This window comes from Caenorhabditis elegans, chromosome X, assembly GCF_000002985.6.
Source record: "Caenorhabditis elegans chromosome X".
Taxonomy (NCBI): domain Eukaryota; kingdom Metazoa; phylum Nematoda; class Chromadorea; order Rhabditida; family Rhabditidae; genus Caenorhabditis; species Caenorhabditis elegans.
The window spans coordinates 10,864,682-10,890,748 of NC_003284.9; the positions used below are offsets into that span (position 1 = coordinate 10,864,682).

The window sequence follows — 26,067 nt, forward strand, 5'->3', positions numbered from 1 at the left end:
TCTTGTCACAAAAACAAAATTTAATTCCAAATTCGTAAAACAAGATAATACATATTTGTTCCAATAAATACCAAATTGTTTCTCGTATGACATCTTTGGTAGGGTAGACTCATTTTAATCTTAATTATAACATACATACTTGTTTGCAAGTAGTGCGTAATTTATTAAGAACAAAGTTATATTACTTTTCTAAATCATTTGATATTCAATTTTCGAAATGAAAAATCATCTCTGTCAACAAAACAAAAACAATAAAAAGTGAACCATTATAAATTAAAATATAACAATCAATCATATGGAGTTTCCACTTGAATTCCTTGTTTCTGTACAAGTCTCCAGTATATACTTCTTTTCCTTAATAGTTCTTCATGTGTTCCTTGTTCTGCAACTTTTCCGTTTTTCAGAACAGCAATGGAATCTGCATTGACTACTGTTAATAGCCGATGTGCAACAACAACAGTGGACAGTCTTTCACTTGCAGTGTCAAGAGCATTTTGAACTACTTTTTCACTGTCACTGTCCAGAGCACTAGTCGCTTCATCCAATAGAAGAACTTTTGGATTTCTCAGGATTGCTCGAGCAATCGCAATCCTTTGTTTTTGACCACCGGATAGCTGAGCTCCACGTTCTCCAACAATTGTATCAAGACCCTGTAAAGAAATAGTTTATGTAAGTTGAGCACAGTTGAAACTAGCCTGTGGGAACTGAAATACAAAGTTGAACGCATTTGCCGTTTGCAAAGCCTTTTCAAGTTCTAACTGTGGCACGGATCTTGTGAGCCCATACAAAAGGTTCTCTCTGATTGAACAGTTGAACAGAGTTGGCTCTTGTGATACCAGAGCTAAATTAGATCGAAGGTGGTTCAAATTGATATCCTCGACGTTTTCGCTGTCAATTTTCTGAAGTGAACTAGGAATTAAAAGTTCTACACGTGCGCATCAATGCTTACGACTTCTCCATCAACTGCGTGATAGAACCTCTCTAGCAATGAAATGATTGTCGACTTTCCACAACCACTTGGACCAACAAGAGCAAGGGTTTTTCCTGGGTCTACTTTCAGATTAACACCATTCAATATCATACGATCCGGCCGTTGATCATAATGAAATTGAACATTCTCTCCAATAATTTCTCCCTTTTCAATATTTTTCTTTCCATCACTGGAACTGAATGGCATCGTAGCTGGATATGTGAACAAATGGAATATTAATCCAGCTGCATGAACTGCTTTTTTGTAATCTGGGAGATATGCAGCTGCAGATCCAGCCATATTAGCTGTCATGGAAAGAGTCTCTAAAATTAGATAAGTATCCATTGGAGCTACTTCTTTCCGTAAAGCTAAATATGTTCCAAATTTGAAAGAAACCGAGTACACAAACAAATAGCAACTAAGAGAAAGACCGTTTGCAGCACCCTAAACGATATTGGTTTGTTTTGTTTCAAAAAAAAACACGTCAAAACTTACTTGAATAATGGCTCTTTTGAAATAAGATTTGTGAATTTTTTGTAGATGTTCAGAAATTAAAGACATTATTTTATCTTCCAAATTAAGTGCTCGAACTGTTCTCATATTTTCCAACGCTTCAATCGCAGTCTAAACATTTGCATGTGAAAATGCGACGGTACCATCGAACTTACTCTGTTACTATTTTCAAAAGCTATAGTATCTTCCTGGATAGACGTTTCGGTAGCAGCATCATAACAATATTCAGCCAAGTACAACAACGGGAAAAATATCAATACCTAAATAAATAAGTTAGTATCACAACACTGTGTAACACTGTGTAGTTGTATAGTATTGTATTGTTTATTGACCTGAATCATAAAAAACAATTAAAAGCCAATAAACAATTTGCCTTTTATAAATCTCCGGCCAACCTTTGGACCAACAAATCTGCTTAATAGAATTGTCGGAGCTCCTACTCACCTCTAGAGTCATTTTCCAACAGTACAAGGAAGCAGTTGTAATTGCGATTGAAATTGCTACCACAGTCATGATGACACATCCCAGCCGATCATCTACTGCTGCCTTGACATTAGAAGAATCCGTATTCAATCTGTTAGACAATCGAGTTGCAGAGTGATTGGGATCATCGTAAAATGCGCATGGAAGTGACAACATATGACTGAACGACTTGATGCGGAGTCGTGTGGATAATTGTTCAGAAACTTTTCCAAAGTAGTAATATTGACAATATAATGTAAGTGGACGGAACACAGCCAGAAACATGAAAGATAGCGCCCAAAGGTGACTGTAGTAGAGCATGTCTTCACCAATCATCGCGAACCCCTAACATTTAAAACAATGATAAAAGTGAATCACAAAGCGAACTCACTTCATATGTTCGTACTATCAATTGAGCCAGTATAGGATAGCTAACTCCTTGTATGGCACTTCCAAAAACTGCAATAAATAAGAAACAGTAGTCTGGTCGACATTGCTTCACAATTTCTCTGAGATTTGATTTCTTTGCTCCTTCTTTGCTGAGTTCATCTAATATTCGTTCCATATCATCGTCATGAACACCTGCGTCATTACTTGTACTTCTTTGAATTGCATAACTATGTAATGGTGATAACTCTTGTGATAGTTGTCTTGCAGCAAGTGGTGGAAGCTCTTCTAAACCCAAACAATTTTAGAAATTGAATGATGTAGCAGATATTTCTTACCATGGTCATCGTGAGATTCTAACAATTGGGCTTGAACTAGATCATTGTACACACCTCGTTTCGCAATTAGCTCATCATGATTCCCAACTTCAACAATCTGTAAAATTATGTTTCTAGACTTTTGAATTGTTGAATCACTCACTCTATGTCTAATGAAAAATCTGTAAACTTCATTGTTCCTAATTGTGTTTTTGAGAAAGCGCAACCCTGAGGTTAACTTTTTTTTAGAGCGATCACTATTTCTCTGTTACCTTTTAAAGAACCCCTGGTACACCGGAATTCCCCTTCTTGGCGTTCAGAAACTAACAGTGATCAAATTATTTATCAAATTACTCACCTCTCCTTTTTGCATCACAATAATTTTACTGGCATTTCTGATTGTTGATAATCGATGTGCCACAACTATAGTTGTTCTTCCTTGCGACGCCTGTATACACGTTTATACTTTCAGATATTAGTATGTAAACTAACGTTTTCAAGTGCTTTCTGTACAACTTGCTCACTTTCATTATCCAATGCACTGGTTGCCTCATCGAGAAGAAGAATTTTTGGATTTCGAACCAACGTTCGTGCAATTGCGATTCTTTGCTTTTGTCCTCCAGAAAGCTGTGTACCTCTCTCGCCAACTATTGTTTTGATCCCTTTTGGAAAAGAGCACACAAAATCATAAGCATTTGCTTTTCTTAAGGCTCCATAGATTTCCGGTAAAGACACATTTGGGTTTCCAAATCTAATATTTTCCTCTATCGTAGTATTAAAAAGTACTGGTTCTTGGGAAACGACTCCAATCACTCGACGAAGTCTTTTGATATTCATATCGTTCAAATCCATTCCATCAATAAATATATTTCCAGAATCAATATTGTAGTAATGAAGGAGTAACTGCACTACAGTACTTTTACCACTTCCACTAGCACCAACTAAAGCGATACATTCTCCATTTTGAACATCAAACGAGATTCCTTTCAAAACTTGTGCATCTGGTCGAGTTGGGTACGAGAATTTTACATTTTTGAAAGAAATATTTCCATTAACTTCCACTTCCACGTCGTAGTCTGTCTCGTCTTTTTCGATAACGTTGTCCTCCTAAATCAAAATTGATAAATTAGTGTTTGCAATTTCCTATCCAACGCACTTTAATCAGCATCTCAGCAATGGGGGCTGTGGAAGAAATCGCACCGGCTAGGCGGGAGATGTGAGGCAGTGCTTCACTAAGACAGAAAGCTCCAAACATCATATAGTGGAAAATCTATAAAGTAGGTGTGTATCTTAACAGCTTAAATGCTTCATACCCTAACAACTACAGCCGGTTCAAGTGAACCAGAATAAATCATATTTGCTCCAACATAGAGAATAACAGTATTCAAGCTGTTACAGAAAAAATAAGTGAAACCTCTTGAAATAGAGTACATTAGTGCTCTATGAATACCATATTTCTCTCCAGCCTTGAGTTCTTCAGTGTACCTGAATTGAAATAAATATGTAATGACATACGCCCTACTAACTATCTTAACTTTAAAACTAAAAAAAACTAGTTTTTCAAAGTTTTCCGTATTTCTTCTATTAGACTTACTCCCTATTACATAGTATTGCACCTTGTACACCCTCCGAAAATTAGTATTGCGTCCCTAATAATCTTGCGTCTACTTTGTTTTTGGTGCAAGACACCTCACTAATATTAAAATTCTAACAACAGTTTTTGACAACAATTTTTTACAAAATTTCTATGAGATTGAAGTTGTTGAACCTTTTGTTGCAATTCTCTCATTAAATATAATAAAATTGACTAAATGTCCAAATAAAGTTGGAATTACTTCAAGTAAAACAAGTAAGCCCTAACACAGAAACATGTTCTGTTTTCTTTTTTCAATCATTAATGTGTTTTTTCTACTGACCGTTCAATCTCCGTATTTTGACCATTCAAAGAGCAAACTGTTTTATATGCACCAAGTGTCTGGAAGGCAATGGACCCAGCGTTAGCATAATGCGTGTTCTGTTTTCCAGTTGTCTTCATTACACCTGCTGAGTTTATAAACCCAGAAAATGCAATTCCAAGTGAAAAAAAGATTCCATACGAAGCCAGACGCCAATCTGTATAAAATGCTAACGCAGTTCCAACTACAAAATCTGTCAGGAGAGCAAATATAAGTGCAATTTTCTCATTAAATACTTCTCGGAAACGTTCCAAATTGCTGAAAGTTTTACCAAAATTTCCTATATTGATTTATGAACAAAATTAACTTACTCATTTAATACGGTAGACAAATGCCCAGTCGACACATTATCAAAATATTCAGCATCTTTTCTCAATAAACGTGATATGTATTGTTTTCGGACGCGATATGTCGTGTTGTCTCCAACATACTTCATGATAGCGTGCTAAATCATCTTGACATATATAGAAGTTTAATTACAATTTTAAACCTGTATAGACGCAAATGTAAAATATGCGCATCCACATAAGAAGAAGTAAAGTACAACTTGATACATTCCGCGTTCATACTGCTCATATGCTTTTTTGAGATCGGCAGGGTCTAAAAAAGTTCATGCGATGTTTTAGAAATATTATTATATACTATCATACCAATAGTTTTGTTGTTAATTGCATTTGTAATTGTTACCAGGACTTGAGCAGTTTCTCCCAATGTGTAACTTACAAACGGCTGACAAAGACCTGTTACCAAAGAGAAAAACACACCAATCAAAAATAAAAATTTTTCAAAACATGATGTGCATTTGAACTGAAATGGAAATCAAATAAATAGTGGTTGTGGCACATTATTTGAAACTTACAATAACACGGATGAAACTGCACAGCTCTAATGGTTTCTTTTCATTTGACTGAGCTATGAGTGGTGTCGTGTAATCATTTGAGCTTTCTTCCATTTTTGATCACACAAATCTTAAGTTGTTTCTTTTTTAGTTACTTTTAACATGTAAACTTTTCTAGTAAGATGGAAACAAACAAGGAGTAATAAAACGAGAGAGTAACATGATATAGATGCAGAGTAAAGAGGGACTAGTGTTCCTGTTTTCATCAGCGACTGAAAAAAAACAGACATTTAAGCAAACAAGACTCCACTTATTTGTCCGTATTGTGCCCAAATTGACGTTTTTTTTCCAGATTTGATAAAGTCAAATAAGAATAAAACTGAAAGAATTGACTTTATGTACCTCTTAAGAATTGGATGGAATTGCGCAATACTACTCAATTCTAACGTTGTCCGGCTGCAATGCACAAATATCGACCCGCCTCGTGCAGAGGACTGCTTTCAAACATAAATGTTGGTGGTGTGAGAATGAATGAATAAAATTCGATAAAAAGCTAGAAAACGTGTATTGTGCAATCCAAAGCTTAAGTTTAGTATGATAGTGATATAACAGTTTTAATACTGAATACAAAAAAAATGATTAAATGCAGCAAAAAATTAAGAAGAAAACACAGTCCTTGCAAAACATTTTCAACAGAAAACACAGTTTTTGCAGACAAAATCGAGCAGAAAACACAGTTGTTCGTGACAATAGGGTAGTATTAAAGTGATTGATTGAAACAGAAAAATGTATTTAGAGTCAATTTATCCGTTGTTTAACATAATTTGCATCAAAACGTATTAACTAGCAATTTTTACAAATGTGAGTTTCTGGATTAAACTGTATTGTAGCTATCCACACATCTTTTCTTTCATATATCCATGCTATTGGAATTAATCTTATTTATTCTGTCTGAAATTAAAAATATGTTTGACACGTTTTTTGTTGAAAACTGTATTTCAAAAAACGAGGGCGTATGTGTAATACCGCACCAAACAAAGGATATGATCATTCCAAGGAATCAGGATCAAAGCTAGAAAATGTTAAACAATTTATAACCAACATAGGCTTCTGTTCAAATATTTTTAAAAAATAAACACTGCCTCTGAAAAGAGGCAAATAAATAAAACAATGAAAACAGCTACAAAAAAACAAACAACTATAAAATTTTTAAATGAAATAATTAATCGGATGGTGTCTCCACTTGAATTCCTTGTTTTTGTACAAGTCTCCAGTATATACTTCTTTTCCTTAATAGTTCTTCATGTGTTCCTTGTTCTGCAACTTTTCCGTTTTTCAGAACAGCAATGGAATCTGCATTGACTACTGTTGATAGCCGATGTGCAACAACAACAGTGGATAGTCTCTCACTTGCAGTGTCAAGAGCATTTTGAACTACTTTTTCACTGTCACTGTCCAGAGCACTAGTCGCTTCATCCAATAGAAGAACTTTTGGATTTCTCAGGATTGCTCGAGCAATCGCAATCCTTTGTTTTTGACCACCGGATAACTGAGCTCCACGTTCACCAACAAGTGTGTCCAGACCCTGTAAAGAAATAGTTTATGTAAGTTGAGCACAGTTGAAACTAGCCTGTGGGAACTGAAATACAAAGTTGAACGCATTTGCCGTTTGCAAAGCCTTTTCAAGTTCTAACTGTGGCACGGATCTTGTGAGCCCATACAAAAGGTTCTCTCTGATTGAACAGTTGAACAGAGTTGGCTCTTGTGATACCAGAGCTAAATTAGATCGAAGGTGGTTCAAATTGATATCCTCGACGTTTTCGCTGTCAATTTTCTGAAGTGAACTAGGAATTAAAAGTTCTACACGTGCGCATCAATGCTTACGACTTCTCCATCAACTGCGTGATAGAACCTCTCTAGCAATGAAATGATTGTCGACTTTCCACAACCACTTGGACCAACAAGAGCAAGGGTTTTTCCTGGGTCTACTTTCAGATTAACACCATTCAATATCATACGATCCGGCCGTTGATCATAATGAAATTGAACATTCTCTCCAATAATTTCTCCCTTTTCAATATTTTTCTTTCCATCACTGGAACTGAATGGCATCGTAGCTGGATATGTGAACAAATGGAATATTAATCCAGCTGCATGAACTGCTTTTTTGTAATCTGGGAGATATGCAGCTGCAGATCCAGCCATATTAGCTGTCATGGAAAGAGTCATTAAAACAAGATAAGTATCCATTGGAGCTACTTCTTTCCGTAAAGCTAAATATGTTCCAAATTTGAAAGAAACCGAGTACACAAACAAGAAACAACTAAGAGAGAGACCGTTTGCAGCACCCTGAACGATATTGGTTTGCTTTGTTTCAAAAAAAACACGTCAAAACTTACTTGAATAATGGCTCTTTTGAAATAAGATTTGTGAATTTTTTGTAGATGTTCAGATATTAAAGACATTATTTTATCTTCCAAATTAAGTGCTCGAACTGTTCTCACATTTTCCAACGCTTCAATCGCAGTCTAAACATTTGCATATAAAACCCGTCAGGTTCTATCGAACTTACTCTGTTACTATTTTCAAAGGCGATTGTATCTTCTTGGATAGCGGTTTCGGTGGCTGCTTCGTAACAATATTCAGCCAGGTACAACAATGGGAAAAACATCAATACCTGAAACAATAAGTTAGTAGCACAACTCTTTTGTAATGTTGTCGTTTATCAATCTCCGACTAACCTCTAGAGTCATTTTCCAACAGTACAAGGAAGCAGTTGTAATTGCGATTGAAATTGCTACCACAGTCATGATGACACATCCCAGCCGATCATCTACTGCTGCCTTGACATTAGAAGAATCCGTATTCAATCTGTTAGACAATCGAGTTGCAGAGTGATTGGGATCATCGTAAAATGCGCATGGAAGTGACAACATATGACTGAACGACTTGATGCGGAGTCGTGTGGATAATTGTTCAGAAACTTTTCCAAAGTAGTAATATTGACAATATAATGTAAGTGGACGGAACACAGCCAGAAACATGAAAGATAGCGCCCAAAGGTGACTGTAGTAGAGCATGTCTTCACCAATCATCGCGAACCCCTAACATTTAAAACAATGATAAAAGTGAATCACAAAGCGAACTCACTTCATATGTTCGTACTATCAATTGAGCCAGTATAGGATAGCTAACTCCTTGTATGGCACTTCCAAAAACTGCAATAAATAAGAAACAGTAGTCTGGTCGACATTGCTTCACAATTTCTCTGAGATTTGATTTCTTTGCTCCTTCTTTGCTGAGTTCATCTAATATTCGTTCCATATCATCGTCATGAACACCTGCGTCATTACTTGTACTTCTTTGAATTGCATAACTATGTAATGGTGATAACTCTTGTGATAGTTGTCTTGCAGCAAGTGGTGGAAGCTCTTCTAAACCCAAACAATTTTAGAAATTGAATGATGTAGCAGATATTTCTTACCATGGTCATCGTGAGATTCTAACAATTGGGCTTGAACTAGATCATTGTACACACCTCGTTTCGCAATTAGCTCATCATGATTCCCAACTTCAACAATCTGTAAAATTATGTTTCTAGACTTTTGAATTGTTGAATCACTCACTCTATGTCTAATGAAAAATCTGTAAACTTCATTGTTCCTAATTGTGTTTTTGAGAAAGCGCAACCCTGAGGTTAACTTTTTTTTAGAGCGATCACTATTTCTCTGTTACCTTTTAAAGAACCCCTGGTACACCGGAATTCCCCTTCTTGGCGTTCAGAAACTAACAGTGATCAAATTATTTATCAAATTACTCACCTCTCCTTTTTGCATCACAATAATTTTACTGGCATTTCTGATTGTTGATAATCGATGTGCCACAACTATAGTTGTTCTTCCTTGCGACGCCTGTATACACGTTTATACTTTCAGATATTAGTATGTAAACTAACGTTTTCAAGTGCTTTCTGTACAACTTGCTCACTTTCATTATCCAATGCACTGGTTGCCTCATCGAGAAGAAGAATTTTTGGATTTCGAACCAACGTTCGTGCAATTGCGATTCTTTGCTTTTGTCCTCCAGAAAGCTGTGTACCTCTCTCGCCAACTATTGTTTTGATCCCTTTTGGAAAAGAGCACACAAAATCATAAGCATTTGCTTTTCTTAAGGCTCCATAGATTTCCGGTAAAGACACATTTGGGTTTCCAAATCTAATATTTTCCTCTATCGTAGTATTAAAAAGTACTGGTTCTTGGGAAACGACTCCAATCACTCGACGAAGTCTTTTGATATTCATATCGTTCAAATCCATTCCATCAATAAATATATTTCCAGAATCAATATTGTAGTAATGAAGGAGTAACTGCACTACAGTACTTTTACCACTTCCACTAGCACCAACTAAAGCGATACATTCTCCATTTTGAACATCAAACGAGATTCCTTTCAAAACTTGTGCATCTGGTCGAGTTGGGTACGAGAATTTTACATTTTTGAAAGAAATATTTCCATTAACTTCCACTTCCACGTCGTAGTCTGTCTCGTCTTTTTCGATAACGTTGTCATCCTAAATCAAAATTGGTAAATTATTGTTTGCACTTTCCTATCAAACTCACTTTAATCAGCATCTCTGCAATGGGTGCTGTGGAAGAAATTGCACCAGCTAGGCGGGAGATATGAGGCAGTGCTTCACTAAGACAGAAGGCTCCAAACAACATATAGTGGAAAAGCTTCAAAAAACTATTCAGATGTAAGTATTGAATGAAATCATACCCTAACAACGACCGCTGTTTCCAGTGTACCAGAATAAATCATAGTTGCTCCAACATAGAGAACAACAGTGTTCAAGCTGTTACAGAAAAAGTAAGTGACACCTCTCGAAATGGAGTACATAAGAGCTCTACGAATACCATATTTTTCTCCAGCCTTCAGTTCTTCTGTATATCTGTGTTTAAAAATTCATTGGTTGTGACACTGATTGTGCTGCTACTATTTTTTAAACAACAGGCGAATACAATTTATTTGTTTTTTTTTTAATTTTTTCAAATGAAATCATAAGTTTCAATTGAAAAAATTTGCATTAAATTTTCTAACGTACAAACTGAGCTTTTTTCACGACAGTATGTGGTTATTTTGAACTTACCTTTCAATCTCAGTTTTCTGGCCATTCAAAGAACAAACTGTTTTGTATGCACCAAGTGTCTGGAAGGCTATGGACCCAGCGTTAGCATAATGCGTGTTCTGTTTTCCAGTTGTCTTCATTACACCTGCTGAGTTTATAAACCCAGAAAATGCAATTCCAAGTGAAAAAAAGATTCCATACGAAGCCAGACGCCAATCTGTATAAAATGCTAATGCAGTTCCAAGTGTAAAATCAGTAACAAATGCGATTATGAGTGCAATTTTCTCATTAAATACTTCTCGGAAACGTTCCAAGTTGCTGAAAGTATGACAACGTTTTAATTTTTTTTGTCAAGGTAAACTTACTCATTTAATACAGTGGACAAATGTCCAGTCGACACGCTATCAAAATACTGAGCATCTTTTTTTAATAAGCGTGATATATATTGTTTTCGAACGCGATATGTCGTGTTGTCTCCAACGTATTTCATGATAGCGTGCTTAAAATTTGGGCATAAATGGGGTTTGCTGTTGTCACTTTTTACCTGTAGAGATGCAAAAATAAAATACGCGCATCCGCATAAAAAGAAATGAAAGACGACCTGGTTCATTCCGCGCTCATACTCTTCATATGCTTTTTCGAGATCGGCAGGGTCTAAACAAGTTTATGCAATGTATTACAAATACTAATATATGTTATCATACCAATAGTTTTGTTGTTAATTGCATTTGTTATTGTTACCAGGACTTGAGAAACTTCTCCAAATGTGTAGCTCATAAACGGTTGGCAAAAACCCGTCATCAAAGAGAAAAGCACTCCAAGTAGAAACAAAAACTTTTCGAAACATGATGAGCATTTAAACTGGAATAAAAAACAAGTGAATAATGATGACTGTGCACTACATAAAACTCACAACAACACGAATAAAACTGCATATCTGTGATGGTTTCTTTTCATCTGATTGAGGCAAGAGAGGAGTACTGAAATTATTCGAATTTTCTTCCATTATTGACCATACTGTTAGTTATCTTCAATTGTGCCTCTTTATTGTTTCTGTTATTATATTAATATTTAGAAACAGACGAATGATGGAGGAAGAACAGAAAAAGATTAACTTATGGACTAGACTGAGACTGATAAAAACTAGTGTACTCGAGTTCATCATCAAATAGAAAAGGTTGACATTCTGGCCAATAGACAATACCCTTTCGTGCCGATTTTACAATTGGTGTCTTATTTCAGATTAGAAAATAGTTTTAAGAAACTGAAACGTAAGCTGTTGATGTATAGTGCAAGATCAAATAAACAACATTTGATCAGAAGCTGAAAAGTATATTGTATTGTACTAGCTTAAAAGTGGAGTAGCACTTGCGCGAAAAATGCTAAAAACTACTCATATGGTGCAAAAATTACTAAATATCATAATGAAACTCTTCAAAAAATTTCGGAATGTTTTTATTTACAGTCAAAATATGGAAATTAATCAGTTTTGGATAATCATAAAATTAGAAGTCGACCAAAACAAATTTTTCTACGATTGTTATACTCTAATTTTTTTTTTCTGATTATTTGTGTTAAAACATTCTGGGAGTTGGAACATGTGACATTGCTCTGGATTTTTTCAAAATTGCATATTTTATAAAAATTTGGAAATTTGTCAAAACTTTGATTGGAAATTTTGAAAATTTAAAAATTTTTGAAGTGTTTTATTATGATATTAAATCGTTTTAAATGATTATGAGTTAATTTATGAAAAATATTCACTGGCGCTTCTCCACCTTTAAGCTGAAGTGGCTTCAACAATTTATTCAAAGTCTGGTTCAAAAGTGACTGATAATGAAAAATTAAATTGTTTGAAAGAAAATACTCAGATTACGATTTTGTACTCAAAAATAAACAGAAATTTATATACAGTTTGATGAGTATTTATATCTAACAGTTGTCATTTACTCCGGTAAGTTACATTGTTTTTGGCAAATGTAAATAACTTGCTACAAATATTATTGTTTTTTATCATTCTAATATTCGAAATGAAACGCAAGATGAAGAAAAAAAACGAGAGACCAGCATGAAGAACAGACGCAGAATGAGAAAGACTAGTGTCCTCTTTTGCAGCATTGACTTGATAAATGTGGAGACCTTTTGGTAAACAAAACATTCGCAACTTACTTGTCCATCTTCCAATTAATGTATTGTTTTAGATAAGCAGAAGAGTAGGAAGAAAAATCTGAAATTACTACTTTTATGTATTGCTCAAGTATTGGATGGTATTGCGCAATACTACTCAATTCTGATGCAGACTAACGGCAGTGGACAAATATCGACCCGCCTCTTGCATTAGAACATTTGTTTTACAGATAATTGTTTGAGAAAACGTCACTTCGTGTGAGATCAAATGAACAAAGTTTGATAAGAAACTAGAATGTATGTGTTGTACTAGCAGAAATTTAAATTATGTTTGAAATTGTGATAAAAAATTGTAAGTATATACAATGACTGACTACACAGGAAAGGCATAATAATAAAGAAGAAAAACATTTTATTTGTATACTGTAGAAAATAAAAAAATTGAAATGAAGTTCTGTAAAAAGTTTTTTTGTGATTACGTTCATCCAAAATAATTCCGAGCAAAATCAATTGATTGATACTCGTTGAAGGCACTGTTGGCTATCGAGGTGGAACATAACATAATATAATGAAACAAACGGGCGTTTGAAATAATTTATGTAGGTTGAAATGTTCATCGTCATTTACTGGGATCTTTCTGTTTGCTCCACAAACTCCAATAAATCAGAGAAAAAAACAACGTCTTGTTTTCAGTTTATTAAATACCATACACAAGTTTTAATCAATTGCCTTCAATGTTATGAAAGACCAGAAATTGACGTGCATGACACTCACAAAACAACAAAATTGACAATAAAAATTGTTTTAAAATTTACGAGCTTTATCCCCAGGTAATAGGGAAACTGTTAAATATCCCCCTTTCTTCATGGTGACATCAACATGACAAAAAAAATCATAATAACACTTTTCAAAAAGTTTTAAAATATTTTTATTTACAGGCAAAAAGTGGCAATTACTAGAACTTTGTACGGGTTCGAAAATTCGACAGGTTTCTCAAAAATGGCAAAATCTGATTAATTGCAACTGTTCTAATATTAATAGGTAAAAGTCTAATTGCAAACAAAATATATATATATATATATATATGTGAAATTATTTTTAAGTGTGTGTATTATATGAACTATACGCATAAAAAAGAACTAATCTTGATGTACCATTATTTCACGCAATTTTATCACTTTTTTATGAAATTGTTGTATTTTCCGGCAACTCTCTTGAAAGAACAATATCTCTGAAGTATTCGAATTAATCAAGAATTATTAAACAAAATCTTCAAAAGAATCTTCAGAAGAAGAATTAAACAAAATGTATAATTGTTTGGGTTATTAAAAACTCTTAAAATATACGGCAAAACAAGATATGAGAGCAACGGTTCAATTTTTAGACTTCTGAAAAGTTCGAGTGGAGCAGCTTGAGCAAGGTGCACTTTCTTAACAGTAGATAGTAAAAAAATGTTGTTAACTGACAATTTGTTTATATCCGAATGTTTAATACTTTTGCAGTTGTTTGTAAATTGATATCTTTTACGTCGTCAAAGATAGATCACTTTGAAGCAAAAAACTTAGTTTTCGATTAATTTATTTTTTCGAGTTGTAAGGCATGATTGAGTGTTTTTTCTTACAATATGAATTTGTGTTTATGTTAAAGTATATTTAGGTATTCTGACCAAATGAAATATTAATATTCCAATTAGAACCAAAATACAAAAATTCGAGCTATCTAAAAAAATAATTTTGAAGATTCTACAAATTATTTTTTGGCATTAGTGATTTCTTTAAATGTTTTGCGTGCATCCCTACTCTATGTGCGATTCCAAATATAATACCCGTCAGAATTAATGTGAATTTGTTTCCCGGCGCCTGGTACGGTCTCTAAATTTTAATGAGCACAGTACTGAACTCGCAACAACAAAATCATTTCCGTTTGTGAACTTCAATGGGTCGGTCCTGTTTCCCATACAAAAACTACATTTTGGGCTCTTGCATTATTGGTTTTGATTGTTCACCTCATTTACATTTTTCTTCCCTATGATATTTTTTTATTATCTCCTATGATTTTATGACTGTTGGATTCACACTTGTAGATACATTCCTGCTCATAATGCAATTTTTGTGATAATACTGAGTTGATTTAATTATCTGAAGTTACTTCAAAATGTTAAAACGTATGTTTTCTTACATTTGTGGCAAACAAACTTCGCCAAAATCAAGATGACCGGGGATGGAGTATGAGGTAAAACAATTTATTGGATATAGGTTATTATTTTAGGAGCACAGTGAGTCCAATTCCTTACTGACGCAAAAGAGTTTTTGTAGCGTCAAATTTATGTTGCTGATGAAAACTTGAAACATCGCTGTTTACCATATGCAACAATTTTTAATTTAAATTGAAGTCAAAAACCAAAGTAGTTAGAAAATTAGGCACACGTAATTGCTATATTTCGTATTTTCCCAAACTATAGCGGTACTTTCTATTAAATTTTGTTTTCAGGAAGAGCGAGAAAAGTTCAAAGAATTGAAAAAATCATACCTTGAATTTACACAATGCCTTTGGGAAAATACAAATCTTGTGACTTTCGAGCTCCTAATGAAGTGTCACCTTGAAAAGCATTTAAATTTTACATTTCACAAAAATATGTTTTATTTGTCAGTATTTGCATTCAATTAAAATGTACTCGTGTCATTTATTGGTGTTTTGACCAAAAATGGCCGTTTGTCTCTAACCAATGTGTGATTTATTACAGGGCCTACGTCATGCTTTATTCGAGATTCTCCTTAAGATCGAGGAAGAAGCTGAAAATATCCGATACAACCTTTGACTTTTGTTCTCATATTATATAATCTTCTATTTTGAAGGTTGTGTACTTACCGCATATACGTTTCAAAGTTCAAGGTTACAAAAAATTTGAATTAGTTTTTGGAAATTGTTAATGCTTTTACTCAGGATTTTTATCCTTAAATATCTTTGACTTTTCTGTCATAATTCAAATACTATTAGTGAAATTGACCAAAAAAGTTTGGTTTTTCTACGAACTTCATTTTTAAATACATTTATGCAACAAAGTTCAAAAAAAACTATACAATTTTCAAATTCCCCTTAATTTTAAAACTCAAACTTGAAACTGGTAGCAGTTAATATGCTGAAAATCACCACGACCCCAACTGACATTTATCCTAATCTCAGCCAATACAAATTGTTTTCATTTTTAAAAATAAACATTATTCCAAAAATCCCGAAATCGGCATTTCCATTTTATTGCGTCAAACAATCCAATTTTTGAATGTGAAGTAGTATCAGAATGTCAATCTTGTGACACCAAATTAAGCACATAAAACAAAAAGAATTGTGAAACGGCCCATTATCGTCTCTTTTTTATTGCTCTCCTTATTCTTTCCTTATCACGCCGACCTCGCGCACTCGACAGACATTTCACAAGCAGGAAATTAGGTTAATTTTGTAGCTCATTATGTTCGGGTTTGGAAAACTTTGTTTTTCGCGTCCGCTTGGTTATGAAGAAAAACAAGAAAAACTCTACCGTGTTGAGAAGACAAAAGCTGAGAAAAAGATGAAGATTCTGGACAAGCTTGTAAGTTTACGATATAAGTTATTTTAAAACTACTTTATTTTAGCTTTCTCGTCAAGCCGCAAAAAATCAGCGCCATTGGCAGTTTGAAGTTTTTGGGTGTCACGAGATGATCGGAATTTACTCAAATCCAAAAAACTTCGATAAAATCTCAATTGAGGTACGAGATGTGAAATTAAAAATTGTAGAATAATTAAATTACAATACGCTATTTTCGAACATTGAAAAACACAGAAAAAGTTGATACGCATTGTTATTTGTATAATTTTCAGGATCGTTGTAAAGGACTTCAGCGCCTGAACAGAGAAATGTGCCACTATGAAGAACAAATGCTAAAGACAAAGCTTGCAACGATCCCCTGGATCATGGAGAAGTGGCGCAATCACCAGGAGAACAGGGATCGAAGACGTTCAGAAGTCCGTCAGCAGAAAGAGTATTTTCGTCGCATCGATGCTCCACCATCGCGCAGGACGGTGTAAAACAATAAATACAGATATTCAGAGATTCCGTTAAAGACTTATAACTCATTGTCAAATACTTTGTAACCCTTTGACACATATTTACCAAAGCTCACTTGTTCCCTGTCCGATGTCTTTTTTGATCTTGACAAAATGTATCTCCCATCTTTTAAAATCCCCCGGACAACATTTCATTTTCCTAATAAAATATGTTATTGTTATTTTAATTTTCACAAAGAAAAAACAAAGTATGCCTCTTTGGCTGGTACGGCTTGTACGGTGTCACAGATGTTTTGCAGATGTTATCCCTATGTATTCTGAGCGATGATAAAATTGTATTATTTGCAAAGCCTTTTTAAAATACAGCTGGAAGTTGTACCAGACAACAAGAAGAACGGCTACTTTTCAGCTAAAAGAAAACAGGGTTATCTTTTATCTTGTTTTGTCATTGACCATTTTATCAGTGTTAGAGGTTCTAGTGGCCATGATTGTTGATAATCAGCATGTCTTTTGTACGCTAATGCTCACTATGTTTCCTGTTCCGTTTCCGCGTAATTAATTGATCAGGCTAATTTTGTATAGGTTATTTTAAATGTAGAAGTTAGGGAGGAAGTAAGAAAACAGATTTCTGCAAAGGTTGGCCCACAGTCTTTAACTTTAACAGCTGTTGTGTCACAAAGTTCTAATTTCGCTTTCATTATTTGCTTTTAACTAAGACAGGAAACTTCTTTATACAATCCATTGGTTCCTACTAACATCCATATTCAGTAATTTTTCTCTGCACGGAAAAGAAGCACATATTAAAGAAATCGCATATTCCCATTTCTCCGTTGCCTTCTTCCCGTGGTCTCCTTCCTTTTTATTGCCATGTGGGTATCAACACTGCTTCGACGCTTTTTCTACCGTCGGCAGCGGAACTCGCGATTTATTGAAAAACAAATGCGTAATATGACGGTCAAGTTCCAGGATACTTGGAAAGTGTGCGACATGGCACAAAACTACTATCTGGATGAAGCACTGGTAAGTAAATGTTTGGAAGAAAGACAGTAAGCCGACTTTTGTTTTAATTTGGTTATTACATTTAACATTCTGCGTCTATAAAGATGAAAAGCAGAACAAAGGTAGGAAAACAATTTTGAAGTTTATGTTCCTCTTACATATCAAATTAGTATCTTTGAAGAATATAAAGATCTTAAAAAGAAATCCACCAATCGAATATCATTCTCGAATGGCATCGAAGAAAGATTTCCACCTTCTTACGTTAGATGCACATTTTAGCGCATTCCAGTTAAACGTGGCTGAATTTTGGCACTTTCGCATTAAAACTTTCAATGTCAATTTTATACCTGAAAATTAAATTTTTCATTTATTAATTTTTCAGTTAGATATCCAGGAATTCGCATCTCTTCGAAATTATCACTTTCAACTCGTAGATGGGTTAGATGTACTGGTGAGTTTATCTTCTATCTCTCTCACTCTCTCAATCTCTTTCCTTATACTTTTCATATTTACCCGGACATGTTTCCAGCTGCACGATCCAAATGTACGAGGCCACACTGAATTCCCACTACAGATCGAGAGCCTCAAAAGATCAGGTGCCTTTATCGTCATGCACGCAAGCGAGAACTATGATGTGGGTTTTGGTTTTATGAGGTCGGGCCAATGGAACCCAAGCGATTCTCGAAAATCATTCCCATTTTATGACTATGAGATTTGCGCATTTCCAGAAATTTGGGCGTCGGCTTGAAGATGTTAACGAGGACATGCTGGTGTTGACTTCTTACATTGTTCGACACCTTTGTATAAGCCAACACTGAAGAGTTTCAATTGATAGTTCTCAGTGTTTTCCGTTTGTTTTTGTATGAGACTTCATTGACTATCATTGACTCGTCTGTAGTATTCGGTGCTCCCTTTGTCCAGAACGATATTTTCTCTCGATAATTTTTGTTTCGTTTTTCCCCGCACAAAATTTTTTATGTGTATGTGTGTTCCGCGATTTGACAGTGAGCGCCCCTCTGTGTTTCTTTCCCATATTTTTGTCTTTTGCTGCCTATAAACAGGGCGAATAAATTCCCATCGATTTCTGACTCTCAAGATTTTGTTTTTTTTTTGTCTTTTCAAAATCGTTATTTTCTGGCGTGGGGATTTGCATGAGCTTGATCATTGGAATTAAGCGCGCCGTCTCACACAGTTGCTTGGTCAGATCTGCTGTTGAAATGCCAAAACATTTGGAAAAACGAGTCAAGGTAAGAAAAGTAAGAGACTATGTAGAATACCATGTGAAGAATTAATTTTTTCAGAACTTGGACCAGGTGTTTTTGGAGCAGTGGGGAACGTTCAATGAGGCGAGTCACTTCATCAGATTTGCGGTAAGTTTTTTTTAACAAAAAGTCTCCTGGAAAGCATTTAAATTATCTGACTTAGCTTGAAATCATGATGACAGAATTGGTACAAACTTTTCGAGAAAACTAGGAAATAATGCCCTTCAAGTAACTTTTTCATCAAATGTATAACCTTTTATCAAGAAAATTTTTGTCACAAATTGAAATTTTTAGCTGGATCACGAAATTATGGAAAACTGGCAGCACATCATTGAACTTCTGGAAACTTGCGAAGCTCGAATGGAAATCATCACTGACTTCGATTACATGCGTGCATCAAGCTATGAAGTGATGAGAGTATGTTAATCAATACATGTTTATCAAACAAATATGTTACAGATTGTCAATACGCGTATGACTGACGTCCTCAACGTCATCCTTCCAGTCAAAGAATTCATGGAGGTCTCCATCAGACTCTACGGAGAAAGAATGGTGGATGAAGCAGAAGAAACTAGAAAGATGAACGCATTGGAGCAGGAAGCTGCTGGATCTTCGAAAGCGCAGAAACTCACGTTTTCAGAAAATGATGTAGTTGAAGCTTCTAACAGTAAGGCAAACGAAGACCGTGTCAAACGCAAAGAGCTCATTGATGCCATTAAAGAAGCCGAGGAAACTGATCTCCTTCTTAATCAACGTCGCGAAAAACGGAATGACAACGAAGAACCACCACGAAGACGGGGCAGCTTTTTCTTCGGGTGCTTCGGATTTTGAATGCATGTTTCCATCAAGTCGCCATTTTTTGATTTAATTTCCACGGAGTAATATGTAAATGATGTACCATAATGAATTATTATCTTAGTAATAATTGCCGAGAGCAATTTTCTCAGCTCCTCATTAATAACGAGTTTTTGTTTTGAAATGTCATGTATGAACACATTTTAATAATTGTAAACTACTAAAAAAAAAAGAATAAAGCGAGTTTTCTATTAAAAATTTTACTGTCTGCTACTCAAATTTAATAGGATTTTTTTTTGGGTATACAGATTTAAAAGATTTTGGAGAGATAGGGACAAAAACTGACAGTCAGTTTTTGAAATGTCGGTAAACTTTTCAGCAGAATTGAAATCAGATATTATATACATTTTTTGCATAATATTTTTGCACCCTCATCAAAGCTTATGAAAATTTGGTGAAACTTTAAATGATTTTATAACATAACACAGTTCTTACTCCAGCCTCTATTAGTTGGTCACTTGCTAGCGTTGCAATTATCTAGAAGTCCGAAAATTAGTTTCGCACGTCACTCTAGAAAAGAGAAAGAAAAAAAAACGGTATTTTAAAGGGTGGTGTTGCGCCAGTAGAATTTTCAAACTGACAAAATGATCGATTATCAAAATACAACATTCCGAAGAGTTTTAGAATTTTGAATCTTTTCAATCCAAGTTATGGAGTATTGCCAAACTTAAGAAATATGTAAGTTTTTTGAACAATTCAGAGCAATTCAGCAAATTTCAACCTCTCCAATGTTTAACTAAAAAGATTCAAAATGTAGTGTGAAAATCATAGAAGTAACACTATTTGCACCACTTCCATAAAAAGTGAAAACAAAGTTATTGCAGATTTACTCATTGTACATTAAAAATTTTAAAAATGTTCCGAAACCTTGTACTGTGATATTTGGTTATTATTGCACAATGTATGCAGTTTCAAACATTTTCACCACAAGTGCTAGTTAGCCCATCCTTCGACACAACATGTAATACAAGTATCCTTTTAGAGTTTCACAATAATCTCAAAATTGCTGAACACAAAATATAATGTTCTTTTTTTTCATCCATGACAGAAACATTTTTCTTAAAAAATCGCTCTTTGTGTTGTTTTGCACGGAGTGAATAGAATACTTTATTATCTCTGACACCAAAAGACCAACCATGCCGGGAAGTTCTCATACTCCTCGTTGCCTTTTTTGGCCCATTAGATAGAGCAAAGTAACCGTTATCGGCGCAACTACTAAACCACCTATTTTGATATTTGCCGTGACATTTTATGTTGAAAGTTAAACTTCCATCTTGTATTTTTATGTGAGTTCAACAATTTTTACTAATGTTTTCCTTTGTTGACAATGCTTTCACCCGACAGATATTTTGGGAAAATGAATAACATTTTACTAATACAAGAAAACAACAGTTTTCACTTTCATTCTCCATTTGTGTTTCATTTCGAAAGCCCACCTCCGTCTAAGTTCAAAAAAAAACTTCACATAGCATTGAGTAGCAATTTTTTTCCTCAAAGCTTATTTCTATTATATTTTCTGTTTTTACTTTAACAAATACTAAAAAACAGGGGAGCTTTATGTGTTTCGATTACTAGGGCAACGCTTGTGCGCACAAGCTTTCACTTCAATTTCGGGAAACATTTACGACTTTTCTTGTTATGCAAAACATTTCGTGTTTTTTATGTTGCAATTCTTGAATCTTTATTTTTTGTCTTTTTCATGAGACACCTGCACACGTATCTTCAATTTTCTTCATTGTCGCCAAATGAAAGTTGCTCCACTACTAGAAGAAGTGATGGACCTTCGCCGGAAAATTCATATTGTGAGTTCCAATATTTAAACAATTTTGATATGAAATGCACCAGAAGGACATGCATAACTACCATTTGTTCATTGAGCAACCCCATTTTTTGTATACAAAATTTGGGACTGTTCAAAACGTGTACGAAGCTTTTTTGCGAAAAAATATTTTTTTCTACAAAAAAACGTTTAACTTTCCCGAGCCCGCACACAAATTTTGCTCATGCTCGAATTTTTAGTCAAAATTTTAGTTGGCCTGGCCAAAACAAAACTAGCCAGCATTTTGATCAAAAGCGTTTATCAATTTTCAGATAAATGCTGAACAGTTTTTAAAAACTCGCAACGAGCACACCACTCTTATCCTTCAAGTGGAGGCAATGGTAAAACTTTTTCGAAATATATACACCTATTCATAACTCAATATCGTTTAGATTACTGAGTTCTCGCTTCACGTTTTCAAGGAACATTTTGAGGCGATTCGGCGAAAAGGAGCGTATTGTTCTGTTCGTGGAGAAAGAAACTTTGTGGTATGTGATTCTCTTGATTATTTTCTTGTACAGTAAACATTTTTAATCAAACAGAAAAACCATTAAAGTTTGAATGTTTTGCATTTTTGTTTCAGTGGGAAATATTGTAATCACATATTTAATAAAGTTTAATTTCAGCGTTACTCAAAGACACTTACTGAGTTAAACAGCTCCCTTCGTCATATGATTGCTTCCTTCCATGGTAATAATTGATTTCCCTGAACCAGATTGATTTTTTTCATATTTTTATGATGCTTGCTCAAAGAGGAGCGGTTTTTTTCGATTTTTATATTTTTAACCATGTCATTTTAGTTTTATTTTGGTATTCTCGCTAAATTTTCAACTGTTCCTGTTTAATAATGTGGCTGATATGTTCTTTGGTGTCAATAAAAATAAGTTTGAAAGTATTTCTTTAAAAATTTTAATTTTACCATTAATTTGCTTGTCTAGAACTAAAAAGACACATAGATGTGACCGGACAAGAGCTTCGATGGATTTCAGACTCGTTCACTTGTCATAAACTTTCTGGCCTCATGACTCTTCTACTGTTTGGGACGAGCTCCTGTGCTCAATGTTTTAGAACTTTTTTTGTTATTTCCTTACAGGTTGTACTTTACTTCTAAAAGTTGATTTATGAAATCATAATGGTTTTCATTTTTTGTTGTGAAAAGGTTAATTAACGAGCGAGGCTGCAGTGCGTTGCCATGAGGTCGGATAGGCTAATGGTTTTGGATATATGTAGATACCCTAGACTATAAAGGTCCGGTTGGTCAGAAGGAGCTGGTTTTTTTAATTGTCTCTTTTGTAAAACCTAAATGCGTCGGTTAATCTTATGATTTAAAACCTCCATCGTACTCTGGCAACAACGCTATTAGCTTTACTTCAAAGTACAATTTTTTTACGTCGTTATAAACAAGAATAGTTTGAATATTATAAATTGTATATTCATTTTGGCGTATCACAGCTGAAAAAAACCCAATATTCCACATGATCCATAAACCTCGTAAACAATTTCGCAATATTTTAATCAAAATTCGTTTCAAGATATATCGTGTCATCTCTAAAACACGAGTTTAACAAAACGTGCTGAAAACTAGTGACAAAAAGAAAGAAACGTGTAATTATAATAAGGACACTTTGCCACTTGAAATTCTATCCGTCTTCTGAATAAAGCTTCATAGTTTACGCGTTTTGTTTACTTAGGCTAAATTATTAGATTTGCCATACAACGTTTTCTTTTTTCAAGTAAATCTAACTAGAAGTCAATTTCGAGTAGTGATTTTGAAAATATTTTCATTGTTTTATATGTTTTAGAGTATGAAAAGCTTCACAGGCACCAACACCCGATAGGGACTGTTTTGGTTTATTTTTTATGTCAGTTTTTTTTTATTAATTTGAATTGTAGCTTCAAAACAAAAATTCTTGTGGCATTCTGACAAAACACTATGAGGAATTTTGATGATTAATTTGCTAAAAGAAGGCAAAAAAAGTTTGATGTTTTTGTTATTTTTTGTCTTTTCATTTATCACACGAACCACATCTTTTTGTTCCCCACAAAAATTATGCTTATATTCTTTTTCTCATTTACAAATACTTATTTCTGTCAACTTTATCACTCAAGTTAAGTTAAATTTCAATAAAAATCATAAACAATACAACATTTAAGATGTCTGTAAAATTAGATGATCTCACTGGTATGCTCAATCTAATTAGCCATGAGAAGCATATCCAGCATTTAGATGATTTGGTCACAAGATATCGCGAACTTGTTTGCCAACTGTGCACCGTCGTAAGTCCAATAGTTTTCTTTTCACAAATTATGCTCAATTTTAAGATTGAAATGGAGTGCATGTCCGAACAGGAATACATTCTTGAAATTTATGATGAAGCTTTTGGAACCGGCCAACGCGTCATTAACAACGAGTTTCCGTTAGCGACTACTAGTGAGGAGTTTGTGGTTAGTCAAAGAAAACAGTTGAACGCTTATATAAATATAATAAACTTTCACTCAATTTCCTTGTACCTAAAACCAAAACTGATTGCAATTATAAACTAAGATGTAAAACATATTCCAGGCCATGATTGGGAAAATGGAGCGATCAGTGTATCGCCTTGAAGCTGTGAAAAGAGTTCTCAAAATCTGTTTCATTAACAATTTCATACGGTTTGATGATAATTTCAATGTTTGATTTCATTTGCTTACTATGTTATTATCAAATTCGACCAATTAACAAATTGTGATTTCCAAAGTAGTTTATTTTCAATTCATATGGTGTAGAACATATCCATTTATAGAACTCCCCGTCATAAAAGTTTCTCAATATCTCTGTTGTGCATAGTCATTTCTTCTTGGTGAATCATATTGAACATGATGAACCCTTCCCGGATTTTGAAATACAACCTGCAAAATAGGGACTTAGGAACATGGCAATTCTTATTCATAATACCTCTCGATTTGAATTGTACTGAACCTGCATCTGATATGATCTTCTGACTGCCCGACAAATGTAGCATGCTACAAGGGAAGAACAAGTGAGCAGAACAATAAAAAATGAAATGATCATTAACCACCTGAAATTAGGATGCTATAAGTAGGCATTCAAAACACAAAAGTTGAAGAACTTACATCATAAATTTTGGATCGAATGGGATACAGACGAACTTTTTACCCATATTGTTGCAATTGTCCATGAATACACATTCAGATTTATCGCAGTGAGAACGACCTAGAAATAATTCTACATAGTATCGCAGACTACCATTTTTCAAAGTAGGGTTTAGATAGCAAGAAAAATGTTTTAATATTATTCAAATTATTTCTCGGAATTCAGTTAAAAATGTGTTCGCGTTGAGTTAAATTTTTATAGGGTTTCAACTTATTGTACCTGAACAAACATGCGGCAATGCTCGAATGTTTTCGAAATTTAAAATTAAAAGAAACACCAAAAATCATGATAAAACTGGTTAAATCAATCTGAAACAAAAACTTGCTAAAATACCGTATTTCCTCTTTTAGCCTAGCATGCAAGACTAATTTTCAATTAATCTGTAGGGGTGCAAGCCTAATAGAGGCGGCAAGAATAACTTTCCGGTGCCCAACTGCTTTAGAAAATTAATCAAACCTTTACAAAAATGTGATGATGACGCCGTTTAAACAAAAATACATACTTTTCAACTGTTTCAACCTATTTGAACGCTTTTATGTTTAGTTTATCCATTGAAATGACGAATTTGTTGAAATTTCCGCCGAAATTTTGGCAAAAAGTCAATGCAATACCAATAGAAAAAATACGGTAGCTATGATCTCAAATTACGCCTCGTTTTTGCTGCATTACGTTATTTTTTGTTACAACTTTTTATCTTATTTTTGTTTATTTCGTGTTTTGTTGAATTAAGAACATTTTCGGGCAATGAGTGTACATAATATTACCAACGTTGATCACCCATCGGCTGAAAATATATTTTATTCAATGAAAACCACAAAATTAAAAACCAGCAGTAAAAGTTTAACTAAAAAAAACAATTTTCCAACTAAACTAAAATTATGGCAATTTAATACGTTCTTTAAAAAAACTCACAAGTTTCCATAGTGTCATGGCACACTACCTGATCCGTGTACATAGCGTTACCCATTTTGGGACCAAAATCCTATAAATCGATTATTTCAAAAAGTTCAACTGATGACCAAGAAAAGAGACAACGCCCAAAGTGTTGTATGAAAAAGAGAAAAGAAGAGAAAACAGTTGTCCTGAAAGAATGGGAGGTTGACCCGAATGGAAGACGAGAACTGTCTTGGTCATTCTCATTGATCAGCTAGCTGAATGTATATCACTGATCAGCTGTAGGAATGAAGATTATTTTAAAACAACATTCAAGAATCTATTACAAATCGGGGTTTGCAACAGAAAA

General features: G+C 34.2%; 8 protein-coding genes across 10 annotated transcripts; 5 read left to right on the top strand and 3 right to left on the bottom strand.

Moving 5' to 3' along the window:
- Positions 1–665: 665 nt before the first annotated feature.
- On the bottom strand, positions 666–5,556 carry pgp-7 (P-GlycoProtein related; the record flags this gene model as incomplete). The annotated part of the gene is made up of 16 exons (NM_001375126.1): positions 666–899; positions 950–1,414; positions 1,466–1,594; positions 1,639–1,743; positions 1,928–2,290; positions 2,337–2,620; positions 2,671–2,767; positions 3,008–3,097; positions 3,142–3,756; positions 3,806–3,919; positions 3,963–4,134; positions 4,566–4,862; positions 4,916–5,049; positions 5,095–5,204; positions 5,255–5,411; positions 5,464–5,556. The coding sequence occupies 16 exons, from the start codon at positions 5,554–5,556 to the stop codon at positions 666–668; spliced, it is 3,459 nt and encodes a 1,152-aa protein (NP_001361833.1).
- Positions 5,557–6,519: 963 nt separating this feature from the next.
- Positions 6,520–12,744, bottom strand: pgp-6 (P-GlycoProtein related; the record flags this gene model as incomplete). 3 transcript variants are annotated; one of them, NM_001270189.3, is made up of 18 exons in its annotated part: positions 6,665–7,027; positions 7,073–7,276; positions 7,327–7,791; positions 7,842–7,970; positions 8,015–8,119; positions 8,184–8,546; positions 8,593–8,876; positions 8,927–9,023; positions 9,264–9,353; positions 9,398–10,012; positions 10,062–10,175; positions 10,219–10,390; positions 10,589–10,885; positions 10,933–11,066; positions 11,112–11,221; positions 11,272–11,428; positions 11,481–11,547; positions 12,737–12,744. In NM_001270189.3, 18 exons carry the CDS (start codon positions 12,742–12,744, stop codon positions 6,665–6,667), a joined length of 3,774 nt encoding a protein of 1,257 aa, NP_001257118.1. The 3 variants fall into 3 exon arrangements, with proteins under 3 accessions (NP_001041287.2, NP_001257118.1, NP_001041288.2); NM_001047822.7 differs by lacking the exon at positions 12,737–12,744 and having other exon boundaries at positions 6,520–7,027; positions 11,481–11,620; NM_001047823.5 differs by lacking the exons at positions 11,481–11,547; positions 12,737–12,744 and having other exon boundaries at positions 11,272–11,344.
- Positions 12,745–16,127: 3,383 nt separating this feature from the next.
- Positions 16,128–16,956, top strand: T21E8.4 (uncharacterized protein). Its single transcript, NM_077413.4, has 3 exons — positions 16,128–16,280; positions 16,324–16,437; positions 16,550–16,956. Exons 1-3 carry the CDS (start codon positions 16,161–16,163, stop codon positions 16,754–16,756), a joined length of 441 nt encoding a protein of 146 aa, NP_509814.2. The 5' UTR covers positions 16,128–16,160; the 3' UTR covers positions 16,757–16,956.
- A 646-nt stretch (positions 16,957–17,602) lies between these two features.
- T21E8.6 (Glycosyl transferase) lies at positions 17,603–18,482 on the top strand (the record flags this gene model as incomplete). Its single annotated transcript, NM_001270190.3, has 3 exons — positions 17,603–17,755; positions 18,117–18,185; positions 18,264–18,482. The coding sequence occupies 3 exons, from the start codon at positions 17,603–17,605 to the stop codon at positions 18,480–18,482; spliced, it is 441 nt and encodes a 146-aa protein (NP_001257119.1).
- Positions 18,483–18,821: 339 nt separating this feature from the next.
- Positions 18,822–20,047, top strand: T21E8.7 (GED domain-containing protein). The gene is made up of 4 exons (NM_001270191.2): positions 18,822–18,981; positions 19,036–19,104; positions 19,291–19,413; positions 19,456–20,047. Exons 1-4 carry the CDS (start codon positions 18,886–18,888, stop codon positions 19,825–19,827), a joined length of 660 nt encoding a protein of 219 aa, NP_001257120.1. The 5' UTR covers positions 18,822–18,885; the 3' UTR covers positions 19,828–20,047.
- Positions 20,048–21,490: 1,443 nt separating this feature from the next.
- On the top strand, positions 21,491–22,561 carry T21E8.5 (DHC_N1 domain-containing protein). Its single transcript, NM_077414.4, has 4 exons — positions 21,491–21,653; positions 21,943–22,011; positions 22,063–22,158; positions 22,297–22,561. The coding sequence occupies exons 1-4, from the start codon at positions 21,597–21,599 to the stop codon at positions 22,369–22,371; spliced, it is 297 nt and encodes a 98-aa protein (NP_509815.1). The 5' UTR covers positions 21,491–21,596; the 3' UTR covers positions 22,372–22,561.
- A 1,258-nt stretch (positions 22,562–23,819) lies between these two features.
- Positions 23,820–24,425, top strand: F47B10.6 (Phage protein). Its single transcript, NM_077415.3, has 3 exons — positions 23,820–23,947; positions 23,993–24,115; positions 24,234–24,425. Exons 1-3 carry the CDS (start codon positions 23,825–23,827, stop codon positions 24,345–24,347), a joined length of 360 nt encoding a protein of 119 aa, NP_509816.2. The 5' UTR covers positions 23,820–23,824; the 3' UTR covers positions 24,348–24,425.
- F47B10.5 (uncharacterized protein) lies at positions 24,360–25,875 on the bottom strand. The gene is made up of 4 exons (NM_077416.4): positions 25,737–25,875; positions 24,785–24,884; positions 24,606–24,729; positions 24,360–24,559 (listed from the first exon to the last, which is right to left on the bottom strand). The coding sequence occupies exons 1-4, from the start codon at positions 25,789–25,791 to the stop codon at positions 24,476–24,478; spliced, it is 363 nt and encodes a 120-aa protein (NP_509817.2). The 5' UTR covers positions 25,792–25,875; the 3' UTR covers positions 24,360–24,475.
- Positions 25,876–26,067: the final 192 nt, after the last annotated feature.

Coding starts and splice junctions, on each gene's coding strand:
- T21E8.4 (NM_077413.4), top strand. CDS start 16,161: ATGTTCGGGTTTGGAAAACTTTGTTTTTCGCGTCCGCTTGGTTATGAA. Junction 16,281..16,323: donor TGAAGATTCTGGACAAGCTT/GTAAGTTTACGA, acceptor ACTTTATTTTAG/CTTTCTCGTCAAGCCGCAAA. Junction 16,438..16,549: donor TCGATAAAATCTCAATTGAG/GTACGAGATGTG, acceptor TATAATTTTCAG/GATCGTTGTAAAGGACTTCA.
- T21E8.7 (NM_001270191.2), top strand. CDS start 18,886: ATGAGCTTGATCATTGGAATTAAGCGCGCCGTCTCACACAGTTGCTTG. Junction 18,982..19,035: donor ATTTGGAAAAACGAGTCAAG/GTAAGAAAAGTA, acceptor TAATTTTTTCAG/AACTTGGACCAGGTGTTTTT. Junction 19,414..19,455: donor CAAGCTATGAAGTGATGAGA/GTATGTTAATCA, acceptor AATATGTTACAG/ATTGTCAATACGCGTATGAC.
- T21E8.5 (NM_077414.4), top strand. CDS start 21,597: ATGAAAGTTGCTCCACTACTAGAAGAAGTGATGGACCTTCGCCGGAAA. Junction 21,654..21,942: donor TTCGCCGGAAAATTCATATT/GTGAGTTCCAAT, acceptor ATCAATTTTCAG/ATAAATGCTGAACAGTTTTT. Junction 22,012..22,062: donor TCCTTCAAGTGGAGGCAATG/GTAAAACTTTTT, acceptor AATATCGTTTAG/ATTACTGAGTTCTCGCTTCA.
- F47B10.6 (NM_077415.3), top strand. CDS start 23,825: ATGTCTGTAAAATTAGATGATCTCACTGGTATGCTCAATCTAATTAGC. Junction 23,948..23,992: donor TTTGCCAACTGTGCACCGTC/GTAAGTCCAATA, acceptor CTCAATTTTAAG/ATTGAAATGGAGTGCATGTC. Junction 24,116..24,233: donor CTACTAGTGAGGAGTTTGTG/GTTAGTCAAAGA, acceptor AACATATTCCAG/GCCATGATTGGGAAAATGGA.
- F47B10.5 (NM_077416.4), bottom strand. CDS start 25,791: ATGGGTAACGCTATGTACACGGATCAGGTAGTGTGCCATGACACTATG. Junction 24,730..24,784: donor TTCGATCCAAAATTTATGAT/GTAAGTTCTTCA, acceptor TCCTAATTTCAG/GTGGTTAATGATCATTTCAT. Junction 24,560..24,605: donor AGTACAATTCAAATCGAGAG/GTATTATGAATA, acceptor CCTATTTTGCAG/GTTGTATTTCAAAATCCGGG.